The sequence below is a fragment of the Ctenopharyngodon idella genome, chromosome 11 (genome assembly GCF_019924925.1).
Source record: "Ctenopharyngodon idella isolate HZGC_01 chromosome 11, HZGC01, whole genome shotgun sequence".
Classification (NCBI taxonomy): domain Eukaryota; kingdom Metazoa; phylum Chordata; class Actinopteri; order Cypriniformes; family Xenocyprididae; genus Ctenopharyngodon; species Ctenopharyngodon idella.
Genome location: NC_067230.1, coordinates 10,346,356 through 10,363,974, shown reverse-complemented (window position 1 = coordinate 10,363,974; position 17,619 = coordinate 10,346,356). Strand labels below are relative to the sequence as shown.

Sequence of the window (17,619 nt, the reverse complement as noted above, 5' to 3'; positions counted from 1 at the left end):
CTGTCAAATTGAACTGTAAAACTTGTTACTCTGTTACTTTTCTGAAGACGTAATCTATGCTAACATAACACTTTAGCTAGATCATGAAATGGAAGATTGCAATTTATTAACACTTAAACATTACTGGTCTGATGGAGTGCTTAAAAAAAAGAAAAAGAAAAAAAAAAAACTACTACACTACAAAATCACCTAGCAGGAAAAGATATGTTTCACGAATTCCTCTTTGATGAATATTTAGCGTGTCAGCTTCTGTGCTTTGTCACTACGTTGGTGTGTTTGAGTTCTATTGTGTGAATGCGTGTCCCTGTTTATGGGCCCATTTTTTATACACTTGTCATATTCTTTGACCATCAATCTCATGGCTCTTTTTGTAGTTCATTGAAAGCTTGGGGGTTAATTCAGAGGTCAAGCGAGACTTGCAAGCTGTCAATCTCTCATTGTAAAGTTTGTAAACCCCCCTCCGCCCCCCTCGGCCTTGCCTCTTGTGCATTATTCCTGCACCCACCCCTCTGAATGGATGACTCCTCCTCTATTCTCCGGTGGGTCTCACTCCCGCTTGGGAGAAAGGCGGCCGCATAATTACACATCTGCCCTTTGTTTCTCTGTTTTGGCATTAACATCTCAAACTGGCCTTTCAGATCTGATTTGAACGGCTCTCTTCTCACCCGGAGAAGTAGAATGTTCTTTCAAAGTTTCTCTTTTTATTTCATGCAACTGTTTTGTTGAGGAACTGTAAGTGTTGCTGGGCTGTTGGAGCAGATGTACACAGCTGTGAAAAAGCCTTCTGGGTCTAGACCTCTCCATCGATCACAGCCCTTATATAGCTTTGTTAGTTTCTATGTGAGCAACACAATTCAGCGAAGGCATAAAACGGCAGACCGGTTTGCTCCATAATCAAAGGAAGTGCCGGTATCAAACATCCCGGCCCGAATCCTTTGAAGATGAACGGTTGCTGTCTTAATTTGTCATGATTAGAGTTTTTAATTTGATTTGCGAATACAAAACACACAGAACGGCGACAACAGGCTTTCCCGCTGTGCCGCGTCAGCGTTGGAACGGCAGTATTTGTTTGAAGCACTTAACAGGTGTTGATCGGTGGTCTTTGCTGCAGCTTAGGGAGATAAGGCCTCCCGTGGAGGGGAGAGACCTCAACACGTTTAATGAGGAGCGCGGGAGTCAGGCAGGCCGCCTTCGTCCATGGCTCCGCTTCTGGAAACTGATCAGCATGTTAACTGCTCACAGCGTGAGACAGAGATATGAAAGTACGGAGCTGTTGTCGTTGATTTAGTCGAACACCCTTTGACTATGTAGGGATCAACCCTCATCCTTTATGCATTTATTTTCTTCACTGCTAACTGCTGTGAGCCGCCACCACAACGGCTTCGCTAGTGATTTTTTTTTTTATCTCCGAAAATCTCAGCACAGATGATTTTAGGGAGAAAAAAAAATACTCTCTTTCACAACCTAAATAGGCTGGGAGGCTCCACAGCATTGTGCTGTTATTTTGATAATGCTAATGCTAATGATGCTACACCCACCATTTGAGTCTTTCCATGAAATGAGTATCGTTGGTGTCCACAATATTTGATGTGAACCAAAAACAAAAAGTTTTTTTGCCAGATTAAATATATTAATTCAAAATTAATTGTAAATTTAATGATATATATTTTATAGGGAGTTTAGCATATGCATTTTACACCATATATACATACACACACACGTATAGTATGTAAACAAACTTTTTTGTTAGATGCAATTAATCGTGATTAATCGATTTGATACCGTGTGTGTGTGTGTGAGTGTGTGAGTGTGTGTGTGTGTGTGTGTGTGTCTGTGTGTGTGTGTGTATGTGTGTGTGTGTCTGTGTGTGTTTGTACTATTTATTAAACACTATACTATTTATAGTCACATTGTTGACTTTTGAATACTAATAATAGGAGGCCATTCAGACATTCTTTGTCTGATCATACAGAAATGTACTATTCAGTGAATACCTCTCCTTGTATATGTTAATATAATTAACAGTAATTTCTCACCTTACAACCATATATATGACAATCCAGGAAGCAAAAATTCCAATACTTTTTTTTTTTTTTTTTTTTTGACTAGACATGAGGAAATGCCCTTGTAATGCAATGATGTATTAAAGGGTGGTGAGATATATTTAGTGTATCTTCAAGAAACCTAGGGGGGTGCACACACTGTTTTTAATGGGCTCCTAAGTGGCTCGTTACTGGAGTGACGATGTTTCCCATGAGGCCATGAGTGTGTTTTATGGGAGGCCGGTGGAGGGTGTAAACATGCAGAGAAGGAAAACATTTAAAATATGAGATACTGTATGTGATAGAGTTCTCTTTGGCTGGAGAATATGTACCGGTGGCTTTAGTGGACGAGAAACCTGCCTCCTCACAGACAAGGATGGTAGTGGAACAGGTTTTGGAGAAGAGAGTCAGATAAACTGTAACGACAGGCTTTGAGGTAAATGGCTTGTTTGTAATGCGGGAGGTGCTGTTTCAGGTCTCAATCACCTTCCAGTAGAGGGTTTCTACACCTGGGAGGAAATCTGTGTGAATTTGCTACTGGAAAAAAACAAAAAACAAACAAAAAAAATCCGTGGAGAAACTGAGGCGAGTGAGACTGGAGCAGTTTAAAGGAGGAAGTTTTTATGCCTGAGGAGCTCTTCATCGACAGCCAAACACTGACAGTCCACTGTGGTTTTCTTGCAGGCTCGGAGGTCAATGATGGTTATCTCTCAGAGTGACTTCCCTGGATCGTTGTGACTACAGTGATTTCGACCCAGACATGTGGAAAGCGGCAAGTACAGTCAGAGCCAGGATGGGATGTTCAGAATGGAAGTCTTTGGTCCTCTGTGGCCTAGTGTTCGTCTTGACGGTCGTACAGAGTTCTGACGGTAAGACTTTTTTCCCCTCAAAATATTACAGATCTTTCATAAAAGCAACATATTCTTGCTATCATCTGAATTAGTCACCAGTTTGAGTTTATGGTGCTGTTTTTGGTCTTTTATGAGGTGGACATTTGAAGCAGACACCATTTCTGATAGCTCAGATGAATAATGGCTGTTTCCTTCCAGACAGATAGCCTGAGGTTCTTGGGAAGCTGTGTGCATTAACACAGAGCTTGCCTTTGTTTTCGTTTTGGTTAAATTAAAAGAAAGACCATACAGTGTTTCCGAGTTTTCCCTCATCTCATCTCCAGTCTGTTTACTCTCATGTCCTGTTCTAACTATAGGCCTAAACCCTACAACTGCTCATTATAAACAATATCCTCAAGTAAACACGCCTCATTACACTCTGTCCCTGCCGTAATATCTTTTTAATGCATTTTTATAATTGAATTAAATGGGTTACTGCCATAGCCATGGCTGGAAGTTTCTGCTTGTGCAGAAACTTTGAGAGATTGATTGCTTGAGGGTTTGTTCCCTGTTTCTCTCGAGTATATCCTAGAAACTTCAGATCTCATCTTTCTGATTTCATTTCGTGGGCCGAACGCTGTCTATAGGTTCGGATGTAGCTCATTTGTATTCCATGCATCTTCTCAAACGACATTTTGTGGTATTTTATGAAACTGAAACGCAAAGCAGTGATGAAGTATTGTGGAGCCGTTTTATTGATAGTATGTCTGCCATTGAATGCCATGAAATATGGCATTGTGCTCTTATAGAAATGAATCAGGGCTGTATATACTGATTGCTATATTAGTCTTATATATATATATATATATAAGATAAGCTATATTAGAGCTCCTAATGCTTATTTGATAATTGTAGTGATATTACTGCTTCGCAAGAGTGAGTCATTTTATGATAAACCTCAAAACTGAAGAAATTGCCATAATATATATATATATATATATATATATATATATATATATATATGCATAATGATACTTCAACAACACTGAGAATGACCTACTACCTTGCATATTAATAATGTAAAAAATTATTGGCTGTTTTCTCTCCTCAGCCAATAGATCTTTATGTTTCATTAACATATGTAAATGCAGAAACTTCTAGCTACACAAGCTCAATTTCAGTGTCAGAGCATGATTAATAAGTATTGTTGGATTCTCACTGCCATAGTATTGTAAAAACAAATGTTAAATATGTACCATGTGTTGGCCAAGCATTTGTGTCTGCATTTTCAGAGTACAGGCTTTTTTTTTTAGTTCACTTAATATAAAAGTCAACAGGACTCATATTGACTCATTCATGTACAGTAATGGGGTGCAGGTTTATTGTTTGATAAATTAGCATCATTATTTACCAGCAATTACAGTTTTTCTTTGAACATACTGTCACTGGCTTATTTCACGATGGGGCTAAGTAGTTCTGAAAGAAAGCTTTGCTTTATATGTCTGGCCAATTTGCCGGTAAGGATTTTGAGTAATACGAGCCGTTCTTTTTTTTTTTTTTTTAATTATGGAAAGGACTGAATAATATCCGTCCGTGTCCTGCTGCCTTGGGCTCATTCACAACGAATAGCAGGGAACTGTGGTCTCGACCGGCGGCCACCCGCCTGTATTCATAAAAACACTTCTCCATCTCCATCTTAATTCATATCAGAACAGCTTCTGTGTGACTTCCAAATCACACATCTTAGAATTAACAGCGTTCTTGGCGGCTGTAGCCTTTTGACAAAATAGAATTAAAGATTGAACTTTTAATTTCTGAAGAGCTAACTTTCACCTGCCTCTATTAGGCAAATATATAAGCCAGTTTTTCTTCAAGTGAATAGTTTCCTTTCATGATGTTCTTTTTTTCATGGAGGCTGATTGCAATCTTGACCTATGATGCCTCTATTTCAACTGCAGTTTTTAACTCAGAACTGGAGTTTTAGTCAAACTTTTTAGATATTTAAAGGTCATCCCTATTGATTTTCAGATTCTAAACATGATATGAATAAATACAGGACTGTAGGTCATTTGCATGTCTTCAAAGCAAATGAAAATGTTTGGGATGAAAACTCTCACCATTAGCAAGAGCTGAATGATATACTCCACATGATGGTCGAAGCGTGCCAACACTGTATACAGTATTTGCACAACTGACTATCTGCATGCTTCACAAAAGCATCATTTATTATCATGGTAACACTTTAGTATGGGGAACATATATTCACTATTAACTATGACTTTTCCCTCAATAAACTCATAGTTTACTGCTTATTAATAGTTAGTAAGGTAGTTGTTAAGTCCAGGTATTGGACAGGATTAAGGGATGTAGAATAAGTTTTGAATCTTGTTTTGTTTTTGTTTTTGTTTTTTTGTTTTTTTAATAATTTGTTGATTTCCGTTCTAAGTTCTAAAAAAGAACATTATCAGATGAGATGAAGTAACTTTCATTTCATGAAAATATTCCCAATATATTCCTAAATTTTTTTTCAATATAAAATAAAAATAAATACATAAATACAAAAAAATATATATGCAGAGTAACCTTGTTTTAAAATGACTTATATATAAGGTGAATTTTTGTCATATCGCCCAATACAATTCTACAAATCCTTGTTACATTTGAATCATCCCCCAAAGGTTAACACTCTTCCCTATATAAGTGTAACCTAAAAATCATATTTTCCATCTCAGATGGGCCCCTTATTTGGACAGCTGCTGTCCCTCTTGCCTTCAAACTCTGACTGAAATGAGCTGTCTGTCTCTCTGTCTGAAATGAGCCGTCTGTCTTTCTGGCAGAAATGAGCCATCTGTCTCTCTGACTGAAATGAGCTGTCTATCTCGACTCTTTAAACACCTCAGTTGAATGTCTGCTGATTAACAGTAAAAATATGTCACAGGGACGTCTAGAATGGCAGCTCTATATATATCTGTGTGTGTGTGTGTGTGTGTGTGTGTGCTTGTGTGAGTCCACAAATATAAGTTTTGTGTTCATGTATCATGTATCATGAGAAATGAAGGCTGGTTATTTTAGTTTTTTTTTTTTTTTTTTTTGGGGGGGGGGGGGGGGGGGGGGTGCTCATATCAAGGTTTGTTGAGTTGTTTCTGTTGTTGTCTTTGTCTAGCTGTCTCACTCTCACGGTCTTTCTCCCACCCACATGTCTCTTTCTCATCTTCTGTCCTTTTCTCCATGTCTCTGGGCTGTTGGTCTCTCTGAACTCACACACAGACAGAATTAGAACGGATCTTTCCAGTTTCTTTGATTGACGGGGTTGTGCATTTGTCTCCTCATGTGTCAAGCAAGTATTTTAGGGAAAAATATGTGTTTTGTATTGTGATTTTATGTCTATTCTCTGGAATGTAAGTGAAACAAAAAATAATAGAAAGAACTAGCTATTTTCTAATTATTTTTCTTGATCCGGGATCCAGATCCATTTTGGTAACGCTAACCCTGCTTAAATAAGAAGAAAAAGTAAACAAACCAGCCTAAGGGAGTTTGCTGGTCTTTGCTGGTTCCCAAGCCTGACCAGTTGAGAAGTGCCCAAAACCCTTCTTAAATCATCAAAATAAACTAGACTAACCAGCTCAGCTAGTCTTGCAGACAAGCTTAGGGTTCTATATATATATGCATTCCCTGTGTATTTAAACAGAGAATGCTAATGTGCAAGATTCATCGCAGATTTGTTTGTTACTGAAGGGTCTGATTAAATGACGTGGATCCTGCTGTGAAAAAGCGCCGTTCTCTTTAGAGACGGACAAGTGTGGACAAGCCTTTCACATGCCTCAAAATCCCATCTGTGCAGTTACACTTTGTAAGGAAACATTTAAACTAGCGAAACTGATTATCTTTGAGCGGCTAAAGCCAATTCCCCTCAGCCTCAGCCCTGTGGCTTTTTGTTCATATCGACGTTCCGTCAATATCAATATATCTGAATTTGCCCGTATTTAGCTTCTTTATTAAGATCTTGGATCCAGATCTCGGATTCCTTTGTTTTCGGTTTTATACCTCAGACTACACAGCTCTCTTTGTGTCTTTCTTCTTCTTGTCTCCTGCTTTTTGTTTTTCCTCTTACCCAGGGGTTTTCTATCAGACTGAGGGATCAGACTTCCCATAATGCCGAGCGGCCGGGGGGTCAATATGCCCGCATTCGTCTTCACCATCTTTCATCAGCCCTCCTCCTGATCTGTATGATAAGAAAGGAGAATAGTGGGTCGGGGGCAGACCGCTCAGCAAGGTGTGTCTGTTGTCCGACGGCCCCCTGCAGCCGAGCTCTTTAAATCCTCATTAGGATTTAACCGGGAGGAGACGCTGGTTTTAATGGATTAAGCCTCATCACAGCTGCCTCCTGATTGGTGTTTGTCATGCAAAAATCAAACAGGGCCAGTCACATGTTACTCGTTACTTTGTTTCCTGTTCTTCCCGCGAGGTCTGGATGATACAAAACATTGTGTTATTGGTCTCTATTAGTGTTAGTAGTGGCTTACAAAACGAGAGCTTGCAGCATGGTTTCAGGATAATAGACTTGCGGGTGTGGGTGATGAATCCGATGAGAAAGACTGAAACTCATTGACGTTGTCAATTCATTTGCATTGTTTTGCATTTAGCCCTAATCAGCTGCATAAAGCATGTTAACATAGGACAGGCATTTTTTATATTTTTTTTTTTTTTTTACAGAGTGAAATTCTTCTTGTGGCATTCAGTTGGGGAACAACTATCTAAAAATGGCAACAATATGAATGATAGTAGATCAGCTGTTTTCCCATAGTTTAGGGCTTGAACAACTGTGTTGTAATTTTTTTAAAGCTTTTGAAACAGACTGAGTGCAAAACAGTCTGTTTAAATGCCTGAAATGACATGTTCTTATCTAGATATTTAATCTAAACATTTATTTATTTTAATATAAATATATATATAACGGTACACATAAATGACGGTTCGGTACGTACCTCGGTTTTGAAGTCACGGTTTGGTACGGATTCGGTACAACTAAACTTTTTTATTTATTAAACAGTGGTTTACTGAACAAACTGTGTCTCTGTCTTTAACATTCAATTCATTCATTCAATTGTACTTAAAATATTCTTAAGGATAAATAAAATCTATCTCTGCTAATGCTGTAAACTATGTAGAGTCCTTACTTGCACATTACTGTAATATTAAAGGTTACAATTAACAACAGAGTTCATACTATTAAATGCAGTTGCTATTTATTTTTAGATATAATCACCAACACTCAAACAATAATAATAAAAAAAAAATTGTATGTAAACATGTAAATTGCACATAAGGCAGTTTTTGCATTAACTTCTAATTATAAAATTATGTTTCTCCAATTCGTTGTTGAAATATGATCATTTACACAGTGGCTGTAATAACATGTTTTCATGACGTATTTATTTAAACATATATTAAATAATTAAGACATCACTAACAGATTAAGTAACATATAATTAATATATAGGCTATTATAGTGCATATATTTAGCGACAGAGTTAATTTCTCTAGTGAACAGCTGTGGACACAGAATGACTTTTCTGAGGTAAACGTGTGACATTTGTTGTGTCTCATTTCGGAGGCTGCGTCCTCCAGAGGGTGCATTTGAAGGCTGCATACGTCATCAAGGATGTCTTATTTAAGAAAAGTAACTATAACAAAATTGATGGTTATTCCTTGTGCGGTGTGAAATACAGTATTTTCTTTCTTAATTTGCAATCCAACGGTTATTTTTCTTAAACAAGACCGCCTCAATGACATATGCAGCCTTCAAATGCGACCTCCGGAGGACTCAGCCTCCGAAATGAGACGCAGCTATTGTTTACAAGCTGTTTTATTGACGTCATTCTGCGATTGAAACACTGATTGAGCGATTACACGAGATATGTTTACTATACACAACATACCTGTGTATAGATGTTCGTTCATGTTCATTCTGTAACTGGTAGTGAAGAGGAAGAGATGATCGCGTTCACTGGCGTTTTGCGCGCTGCCGTTTGAACCGAGGAGGCACCTAATATACAGCATCTGTTACGCCACATCAAAAAAACGCGTCAAAACGGCATTTATTGTTTGAATTCCGTGATAAAATTGATAGAATTTGAAAAAAAAAAAAAAAAAAGACACTTTGCTTCTTATCGAAAGTAACAAAACACAGAGCTTATTCCGATTATTGGTGGTTAATGCTGGTTAAAAGTGGTTAGGCTACAATGCATTACCGCGCACGCCCCCTTCTGGATTGAAGTGTTGATCGCCTGTCACTGACTGTATTCGTCGTCTAACTGCATGAACCGTATTTATTTATTTATTTATTTATTTGAATATATAATGTCAGGCATTTAAACAGAATACCTTAGATTTTTAGACAACCAAAACTGCATCTTTTTATTTATTTATTTATTTTATTTATTTATTTTTTTCCAGGTAATAATTTTTGCTCCATGTAATAACATCTAATTTATCTAGTTTTATTCAAGTCAAAAATGTTATCTGATCTCACTAAACAAACATAACAAATTAGCAGCAAATTAGCAACAATTGCAGATTACCACATTTTTCCAGTGAATTTCAATTCAGTCAGTTTTAATTGGTGGGTATTGCTTGCTTAAGCAGTTTCAGTGTAGTCAGTTACCTTTTGTTAGTTTTAGCTAACTACTTTTTCAGGAGGAGCTTGGCTGTAAATTGAACTACTTCAAATTATTTGCAGCTTGGCAAGCTGCAGTTTCAAAGTTGCTTCCTCAATACTGATGGCATTAGAGAGAAATGCCTGCTCTTTCAGGGACAGTTTCAGCTGAGAAGACAACTATGCATTGCTTAAATTGACAGTGATGAAGACCATCTCTTATTACAAGTTCCTGAGTGTTTGCAGGTTTTCAGTGGATGTAGCCCACATGAGTCTGTGTGTGTTGTGTCTGTGTCTCTGGCTCTCTCTTATCTTGTTTGGTGTCAAGCTGGTTGGTGAAATGATGGGTACAGCAGCAGGAGGTCACAGCAGACCCACTGAAATCAGACCTTACACCTTATCTTCTTGTTAAAGCACATATCAAATCTAAACAGAATTGTGCTGTGGAATATTTACGATTCGGCTCTCTGGCGCTCTCAGGACTGTTTCTCTGTAATGTGGTTGTTTAGGAGATCTTGAGGAGGTGATATCGTGAGGAGATACAGGCCCCTATTATAACCATCTTTGTTTCACTTCTCTTGTTTTTGTTTCGAGTCTGAAAGATTCGATCAGACTGATGGATGAAGTCGAGAGATGGGGCTGTGTATTCGCCTCTGAGACGTTCCAGTCTCGGATCTTTGAAAACAAAGATGAAAAGATGCATCACTGTTACTCATCTCCTTTCTTCTGTTTTACTCCTGAATCTCTGAACATCATCACTGATCTAGAAGACTAAAATCAAGATGGCTGTAGAGCGGTGACGCTGATCAAACAGACTATGTCTTTCCCACATTAACTTGTTTAGATAATGGGTCTCTCTTTCACTTACTGGAACTGAAGTCACGTTAACAATTACATGGATAATTCACCCCAAATTGAAATTTCTGTTGATGTTTACTCACCTACATGTCATTCTAAACTTGCACGACATAGTGTCCTATCATACACCCAGTGCAATGCGACGCCAGGCATGATGCAATTTTTTTTTTTTTTTGCTAGTTTCAGCCTGACGCAGTAATCATTTTCACATCCAGTGCCACGTTGTTTAAATAGCAAATGCACTCACGCCCATCTGTTCGCCCATGGGTGTGCTGGTCTAAAAACGAGGTGTGTTCAGGCGCATTGTTGGCGTGTTGCTATTTTGAGGCAATTGAAAACGACTGTGCCATTGACCAACAGAAACCTGGTCTAAAGTCAATGGCGCAGTACTTTTTATTTTTTTTGTTATTTAAAGGGTACGTTAGTAATATGCGCCTATAGGGTGCACAACGAGTGTACACTATGCTTGCTACACTCACAGGAATGCGCAGCAGCACACAAACAATTTTAAATATTAAAAATAAAAGTATTCCTCTCTGGAGAAGCGTTCAGTCTTTCCGCTTGCAAATTCCACCATGTAAATAGCGAATCCGCCATGGTGTAAGCACAACTGCCTTTTAAAGGGAATGGGAGATGACACTCTGATTGGTTTATTGCACATTACACCAAAAACACACCCTTGACTCATTAAGAGACTATGTACAACCCTTTTGGACCATGCGCCTGGTGTGCCAACCATTTTTTTTTCGTCATTAAACTAACAAAAGAGGATTCGGACACACCCTAAGTGCACCTGTGCCATGCGCTTCAGACCATGCTCTTAGATTGTTAAAATAGGGCGCATAGAGTGCAAGAATTCCTGCCTCCTTTTTCAAAGGCGCTAGTTCCGTAAGTATTTTTTCCCATTCATTTTTCCCATGGGGATTTTAAAAAAGTCTTTATTAAAGAGTTATAACCCATGAACCAAGCCAATCAGCTACGAGGTAAATCACAACTCTACAAACTTTGATTTGAAGCAAAAATGTTTTTGAAAATCAGACAAAAAGACAAAGGTACAAGACTGTGTATCGGCTTTAGACCTACAATATGGGAGTGGGTGGAGCTAAAGGTCTATTTTGGCACATGTTGCTTTTTTTGACTCTTTGATTGGTGTAATTTTCTGTACAGCATCATGGGTAATGTAGTTGTTCACCAGAAATTCTGCTGCTACACACGATTGTTTTAAAAATAAGTTGCCATAATAATGCGGGCTGAAGGCTTCAGAAGAAACGCATACCATGGATTAACAACCATTTGGATTAACAACCACAACTGAATTTTTTGAGTTTTTGCTTCTGGAACCCAGCTGTTGCACTCTGTTCTTTCTTCTGCTCTTTTCCATATAAGCAGGCATCGTTTTGTGATAAAAGTTTGTAATGACAAGATTTTTATTTTTGGGTAACCTATTAATGTAACAACAACTAAATATAAGATCAAAGGCTTTTGAATTGCTTCATTTTCAGTGAGTAACACAAGACTAGCTTAGCATTCCTCAGTTTCTTGCTATATAAATTAGGACAGTTCCCATTTGTGTGGCCGTCACAGCAGATGTTGCAGTCGTTCTTCAGCGGAGAGTGTATCAGTGATGTCATCTCAAAGATCGATGGCTGAAAATGTGCAGCAGATTCTGTTACTCACAGGGAGGTTTGTTCTCGCTAGTCCTACTAAATGATCTGTATCCTGTTGTAGTTTAAAAAATGCTTTGAGGTAGACACCCAGACAAAGAAAAATTCCCAAGAACAAGATTAATCTAAAGGTCGGAAAGCTGGTGTCGTTAATTTTTACTTTGTGCCTTGGAACTGAGCCCTTTACAGAAGGTTGATGTTGATATTTGGGACATTTTGTGAAATGAGTGTCTTTTGTGTTCCTCATTAATATATCTGTAAGTAATACAACAATAATAAATTTAACAATGAATGGCGGACCAACCATTTAGTTTTTAGGCAAGTTTATTTTATATAGAATTTCATACACAATGGTAATTCACTTAACATGAAAGTGATTAAAGTAATCATAAAAGGTAAGAAAAAAAAAATACATTGCCATTATAATAATTTATAAAATATTAAATGTATTAAACAGTATATTTTAGTGATAATTTATCATTTAAAACAAAACATACATAGATTGTACACAGATTATCAACCCTGTTACCATCATAACTCAATTCAGTTATTAAATTAAGCAAGCAAAAATTGCCATAATCATTTTAAAAACAATTAAAATAAATAAATAAATAAATAAATAAACTCAGCAAGAACAAATACTTTTCTCCTTTTTTCACTTTATCATGTTGTGAGAATAGGAAAAACTCAACCTGTCAACCCCGTTACCATAAATTGACCTGTGCCATGCGCTTCAGACCATGTGCTTAGATTGTTAAAATAGGGCCCATAGAGTGCAAAAGTTCCCACCCCCGTTTTCAGAGGGGCTAGTTCAGGAAATATTTTTTTTCCCATTCATTTTCCCCATGGGGATTTTAAAAAAGTCTTCATTGAAGAGTTATAACCCATGAACCAAACCAATCAGCTATGAGGTGAATCACAACTCTACAAACTTTGATTTGAAGCAAATATGTTTTTGAAAATCAGACAAAAATGACAAAGGTACAAGACTGTGTACTTTATGGCTTTAGACCTACAATATGGGAGTGGGTGGAGCTAGAGAGCTATTTTGGCATGTGTTGCTTTTTTTGACTCTTTGATTGGTGTAATTTTCTGTACAGCTAAAATATTAAATGTATTAAAACAGTATATTTTAGTGAAAATGTATCATTTAAAACAAAACATACATAGATTGTACACAGATTATCAACCATGTTACCATCATAATGCAATTCAATTATTAAATCAAGCAAACTAAAATTGACATAATCATTATAAAAACAATTTTAAAAATAAATAAATAAATAAACTCAACAAGAACAAATCAATTTCTCCTTTTTTTCACTTTATTATGTTGTGAGAATAGGAAAAACTTAACCTGTCAACCCCGTTACCATAAATTGATTCTCTTTGTTAGAAATCTCTTGAAGGAAGTGAAATTACCTTAAGCACAGACTAGTAAATGAACTGTAAAACTGTCAACCCCGTTACTTTTAATGTATAATTATAGCTTATTTTAATATTAATTAATTGAGCTTGTTTATTAACACTTAAACTCATTTCTTGAGATCATTTTTTAAAAGGAGATTTTTAAAATGGAAAAGGAAAGAACAATTTACTGTGTTTGTGCAATAATATCCATTTTGGATGGAAAGTTTATAAAAATTTATGAGAACTACACATGTAATATTGTATTTATTTATTTATTTATTTATTTTTCCTAAGCACTTGCTTATCTTAAATACATAAATACATAAGAAAATACTGAAGGAGACAACTTAAGACTGTGGGTTTCAATACAAGGTTCTCCAAATGATTCAAAGATGTTCTGTTTTACTTAGTTTAAAGCTCAAAATTGGTGCTTAAATCCCACTGCAATGCTTGAAACAGTGTTTTTTTAAGAAACACCTTGAATCTGGTCTATGTCTGCATGATTTATACACTCTTTCCTAAAATAATAATTATCAAATATGACATTTTAATGTGGAAAAACTACCCAGTTTACACAGCATTCCATGCTAGTGTATATATAATACATTGGAAATAGCTCATGTTCAGTCTTTTGTTCAGTCAGTTTTCTTTTTGCTGTAGCATCTCAAGCATTCAGGGCCATCTGCGCCTCGTCTCTGCAGTCTGAGTGACTGACTACATTCTGATATTTTTCAGACAGCCTCAGACACGTTTTCAAACACACTCATCCTTTCAGCCGGACTACAGCGGGGGCTGTTATGTGCTGAAGAGTCTGGGTGCCTGTGATTTTACTGAAAAGTGGTCCAAAAGTTAAGAACCTCACATTCATACATTTAAAGTAATGTTGACCAAAGCCAATTTCCATGAACTTTGTAAAACAGAGGCTATAGTGCTTCCTTGCACTATTCAGACTGGCAAACATGAGTTCTTAAGGAGTCTGAAGGAGAGACTGTTTAAAAACCCAGAGGTAAATTTTTACTTTTATAGCTCCGGGGACTTCATGGACTTCTTTTGTTTCATTAGAGTATCAGCTTTGTCTCCATTGTCAATGAATTCCCATGACTTTTCTAGTTATCTGTAATAATAAAAATAATAATAATAACTGAATGAATAACTTTTCATGAGCCATGAACACATAGTTTGAAAAACAGCATGTTGAATATAGCATTTTAGATCAGAACTCTTACAGCACATATTTTGTCTATTTTTTTTTTTTCTCTCACATTCATTTATTAGCACATTTTAGCCTTGAAATTCTTTTGGAGGCATCTTATTTAGTACCGGAGGAGATGTCATCTGTTTCTAATGCACATTCTGTGGACCTCAAGGTCAAGAGTATTAAAACTACATCCAAAGAGCTTCAAACCTTTTTTATTTACTAAGCAATTGACACTTCTGAGAGACAGAGGTTTTACATACTAAAACAAATATTATTTAAAATAAAATAAATTTTACTGAAGTATAATATAGCTAGAGCACTGCAAAAGCCTTTTAGGATGTTGTAGGTTGATGCTAGGGGGTTGCTATGTGGTTCTTCACAATTCTGGCTAAGGTCTTCAGAGTGTTTTTAACACATCTTTGCAGTTCCCAGTGTGTTTTGGGTGGTTGCTAGGTAGTTACTGTCCCAAATCAAAAGAGACTCTATATTCTGGACCCTTCTTTTATGTCAGTCTATTGGGTTTTCCACTCAAAGGTTCATTCTAATTCCAAACTCTTCATATATATAATATTAATAGTGATGCTTCACTTAGCAAACACCACATTTTTTTTCCCATGTGTGTGGTTTTCAGAACTTTACTGCATTCTATTTTATATTTAAGGCATCTGTAAGCCACCACGGATGCGGTAACTCAGTTTTCCATTTGATTTCCAGTTATACTGGACTGGGTGAGGACTGGGTGAGGTCTTTAATACAGTATATAGTGTGGATTGCAATCTTGTTTGATTGGATGGAATAGGTTTATTAGGATATCAGATTGTGATGGGGCCATTAACGGCGTGTTACCCAAAAATAGAATATTTCAACATGTCTCTGTAAATGTCGGCAAACCCTTTGCCCTGGGTCTTTCTTTTCTGGTGTAGTTAAATGAGAATTCGAACAAGGCATATAAGCACTAATTTCTGTCAGTGTGAGCAATTTAAGAGCAGCAGATAGATTCTGGGGTGGAATTATCTCACCGTATATCTTGCTAATGAATACCCATAGCTTGTGAACTTAAAATCATACAGCACAAGTGTCATATAGGCTTTTTTATTCCAGGTTGTCCTTGCATTTTTAGTGTCCCCTCGAGGGTTTTCAGATATGAAGCAGGGTGTGAAAGCCAGACGCTGGCGGTGCAGTTGATGCTTCGTCAATAGACGACTATAAAGGAAGAATTCATGACCTTGATACGGCCCATTGTGCTTAATTAAGTGTAAAGGTTGATTTACATGTGTAAGTCAGTGTGGAGGTTGTTGGTCTCGCTTGTGCCACTTAACAGCACTGAAAAAAACAAAGAACTCAGAAATATGTGTAGTGGCTTCTTATCTAATAGCTGGACTTAGTAATTTTTGTCTTTGTAAAGACATGTAGTGTCAAGAATCTTTGATGCCTACTTTAAGATAATTGCATTATATTACAAGGGTCCTTTATAAGTAAAAACATGCAAAAGCAAATATGTTCAGTTACTATTGTAAAAAAGCTATATCATCAGTCATCCATTACTGTTTTTTTTTTTTTGGTTTTTTTTTTTAGTAAGCAAAAGTGACCAAGATAAAGTGAATACTAATTGAGTGGTCATGTGATCTGAACATTTTGGCCTTCATTGGGTAGGTCACCCAATGAAGGCCAAAATGTTCAGATCACATGCTCCATGTAAAATAAAATGGCTACTATTTTTTTCACTATTAATTTCTTTATATATAAATTGTATTTATAATTAAAAATTACTAAGTGCACTTAACTCATTTGCTTGGAAAATGTTTTGAAAATCATCAAAAATCTTTTTAAAAAGCTAGTTCACATTGCATGCCTATCTACTACAAATGTAGACTTGTTGGATTCATGTTGCTTTTTTATATGGTTTTGTAAAAAAATTAAAATTAAAATTAAAATTAAAAAACTGATACCATTTGTAAACCAAAATTTAAAATCAGCTAATGTGTGTGTTTTTTTTTTTTTTTTTTTTTTTGTTTTTTGTCATAATTAAAAATTAGAAAAATGCTCATGTAAAAAATAAATAAATAAATAAATAAATAAATAAAATAAATAGCATCATACCATAAAACATACAATAGTCTGTAAAACTGATTTAAAAAAAAAAAAAAAAGTCTCAGCAGAGTTACGTAAAAAAGGAGGGGCTGGACCTAATACAAATGACAACAAGCTTGAAGCCAGTTTTACAAAGACTTCTCTTAACAATGCGAGAACCAGCAGGATGTGTTTTATAGTCCTACCCCAAACTAAATGACAGTGTTTTTTATTTTTTTTATTTAGCATGTACCTATATCAAAGAACCTCCTGATAGCCTGCCTGCTGTTGCCATGGAAGAGAAGGATGCAGATGAATTGGGGCAAATGGTGGTGTTGAATACCAATGAGCCCAGGAGCTGATAGCTCACAAACATGTTTAACGCTTTTTTGCTAAACTACTGACACTGCAAGTTCTTTTTCTTTTCTTTTTTCTTTTTTTTTTTTTTTTTTGTATTGTGTTTTTAATGGCCCAATAATGTGTCAGGACAGCGGAAGTGGTCAGTAAGAGTGGCCGTCTCACTGAAACTCAATATCTGGATTAATACCAGGCTTCAGTTTCCACTGTAGACATTTGCCTAGTTAATAAAGTTATAATGCTAAGATTTGGCCACAGAATACCGAAGATGTTTGCTCGGACCCACGCTGAGGGTTGCATCCTTATCGTAGCTTACCGAGCTTCAATAAAAACATTTTTTTTGTTCCCCACACAAATCTCATTCAGCCTGAGAGCGTCTCCCCTGTTGAGGATATTTGCATTGCCCTGTTGTTCTCCCTCTGGTGAGACCTGACTTCTAAAGACAACATGCCCTTATAAAGGATATTGCGGGATTATGGAAACCGCTCTGTGGGAGGAAGAGTCGTCTTCTCATTGGCGTCTTTGCCTTCTATAG

The 17,619-nt window shown here is 36.6% G+C and overlaps 1 protein-coding gene across 27 annotated transcripts in view; it reads left to right on the top strand.

Moving 5' to 3' along the window:
- The window catches only part of adgrl2a (adhesion G protein-coupled receptor L2a), a 113,254-nt gene that overhangs the window by 20,772 nt on the left and 74,863 nt on the right, over positions 1-17,619 (top strand). For all 27 annotated transcript variants that reach the window (XR_007932581.1, XR_007932583.1, XR_007932582.1 and 24 more), the window contains exon 2: positions 2,727-2,911. Coding sequence is in view for 23 of the 27 variants with exons in the window: in XM_051912303.1 (XP_051768263.1) it covers positions 2,803-2,911 (109 nt within the window). In the remaining 4 variants the exon portion in view is untranslated. The remainder of the gene's footprint in view (positions 1-2,726; positions 2,912-17,619) is intronic.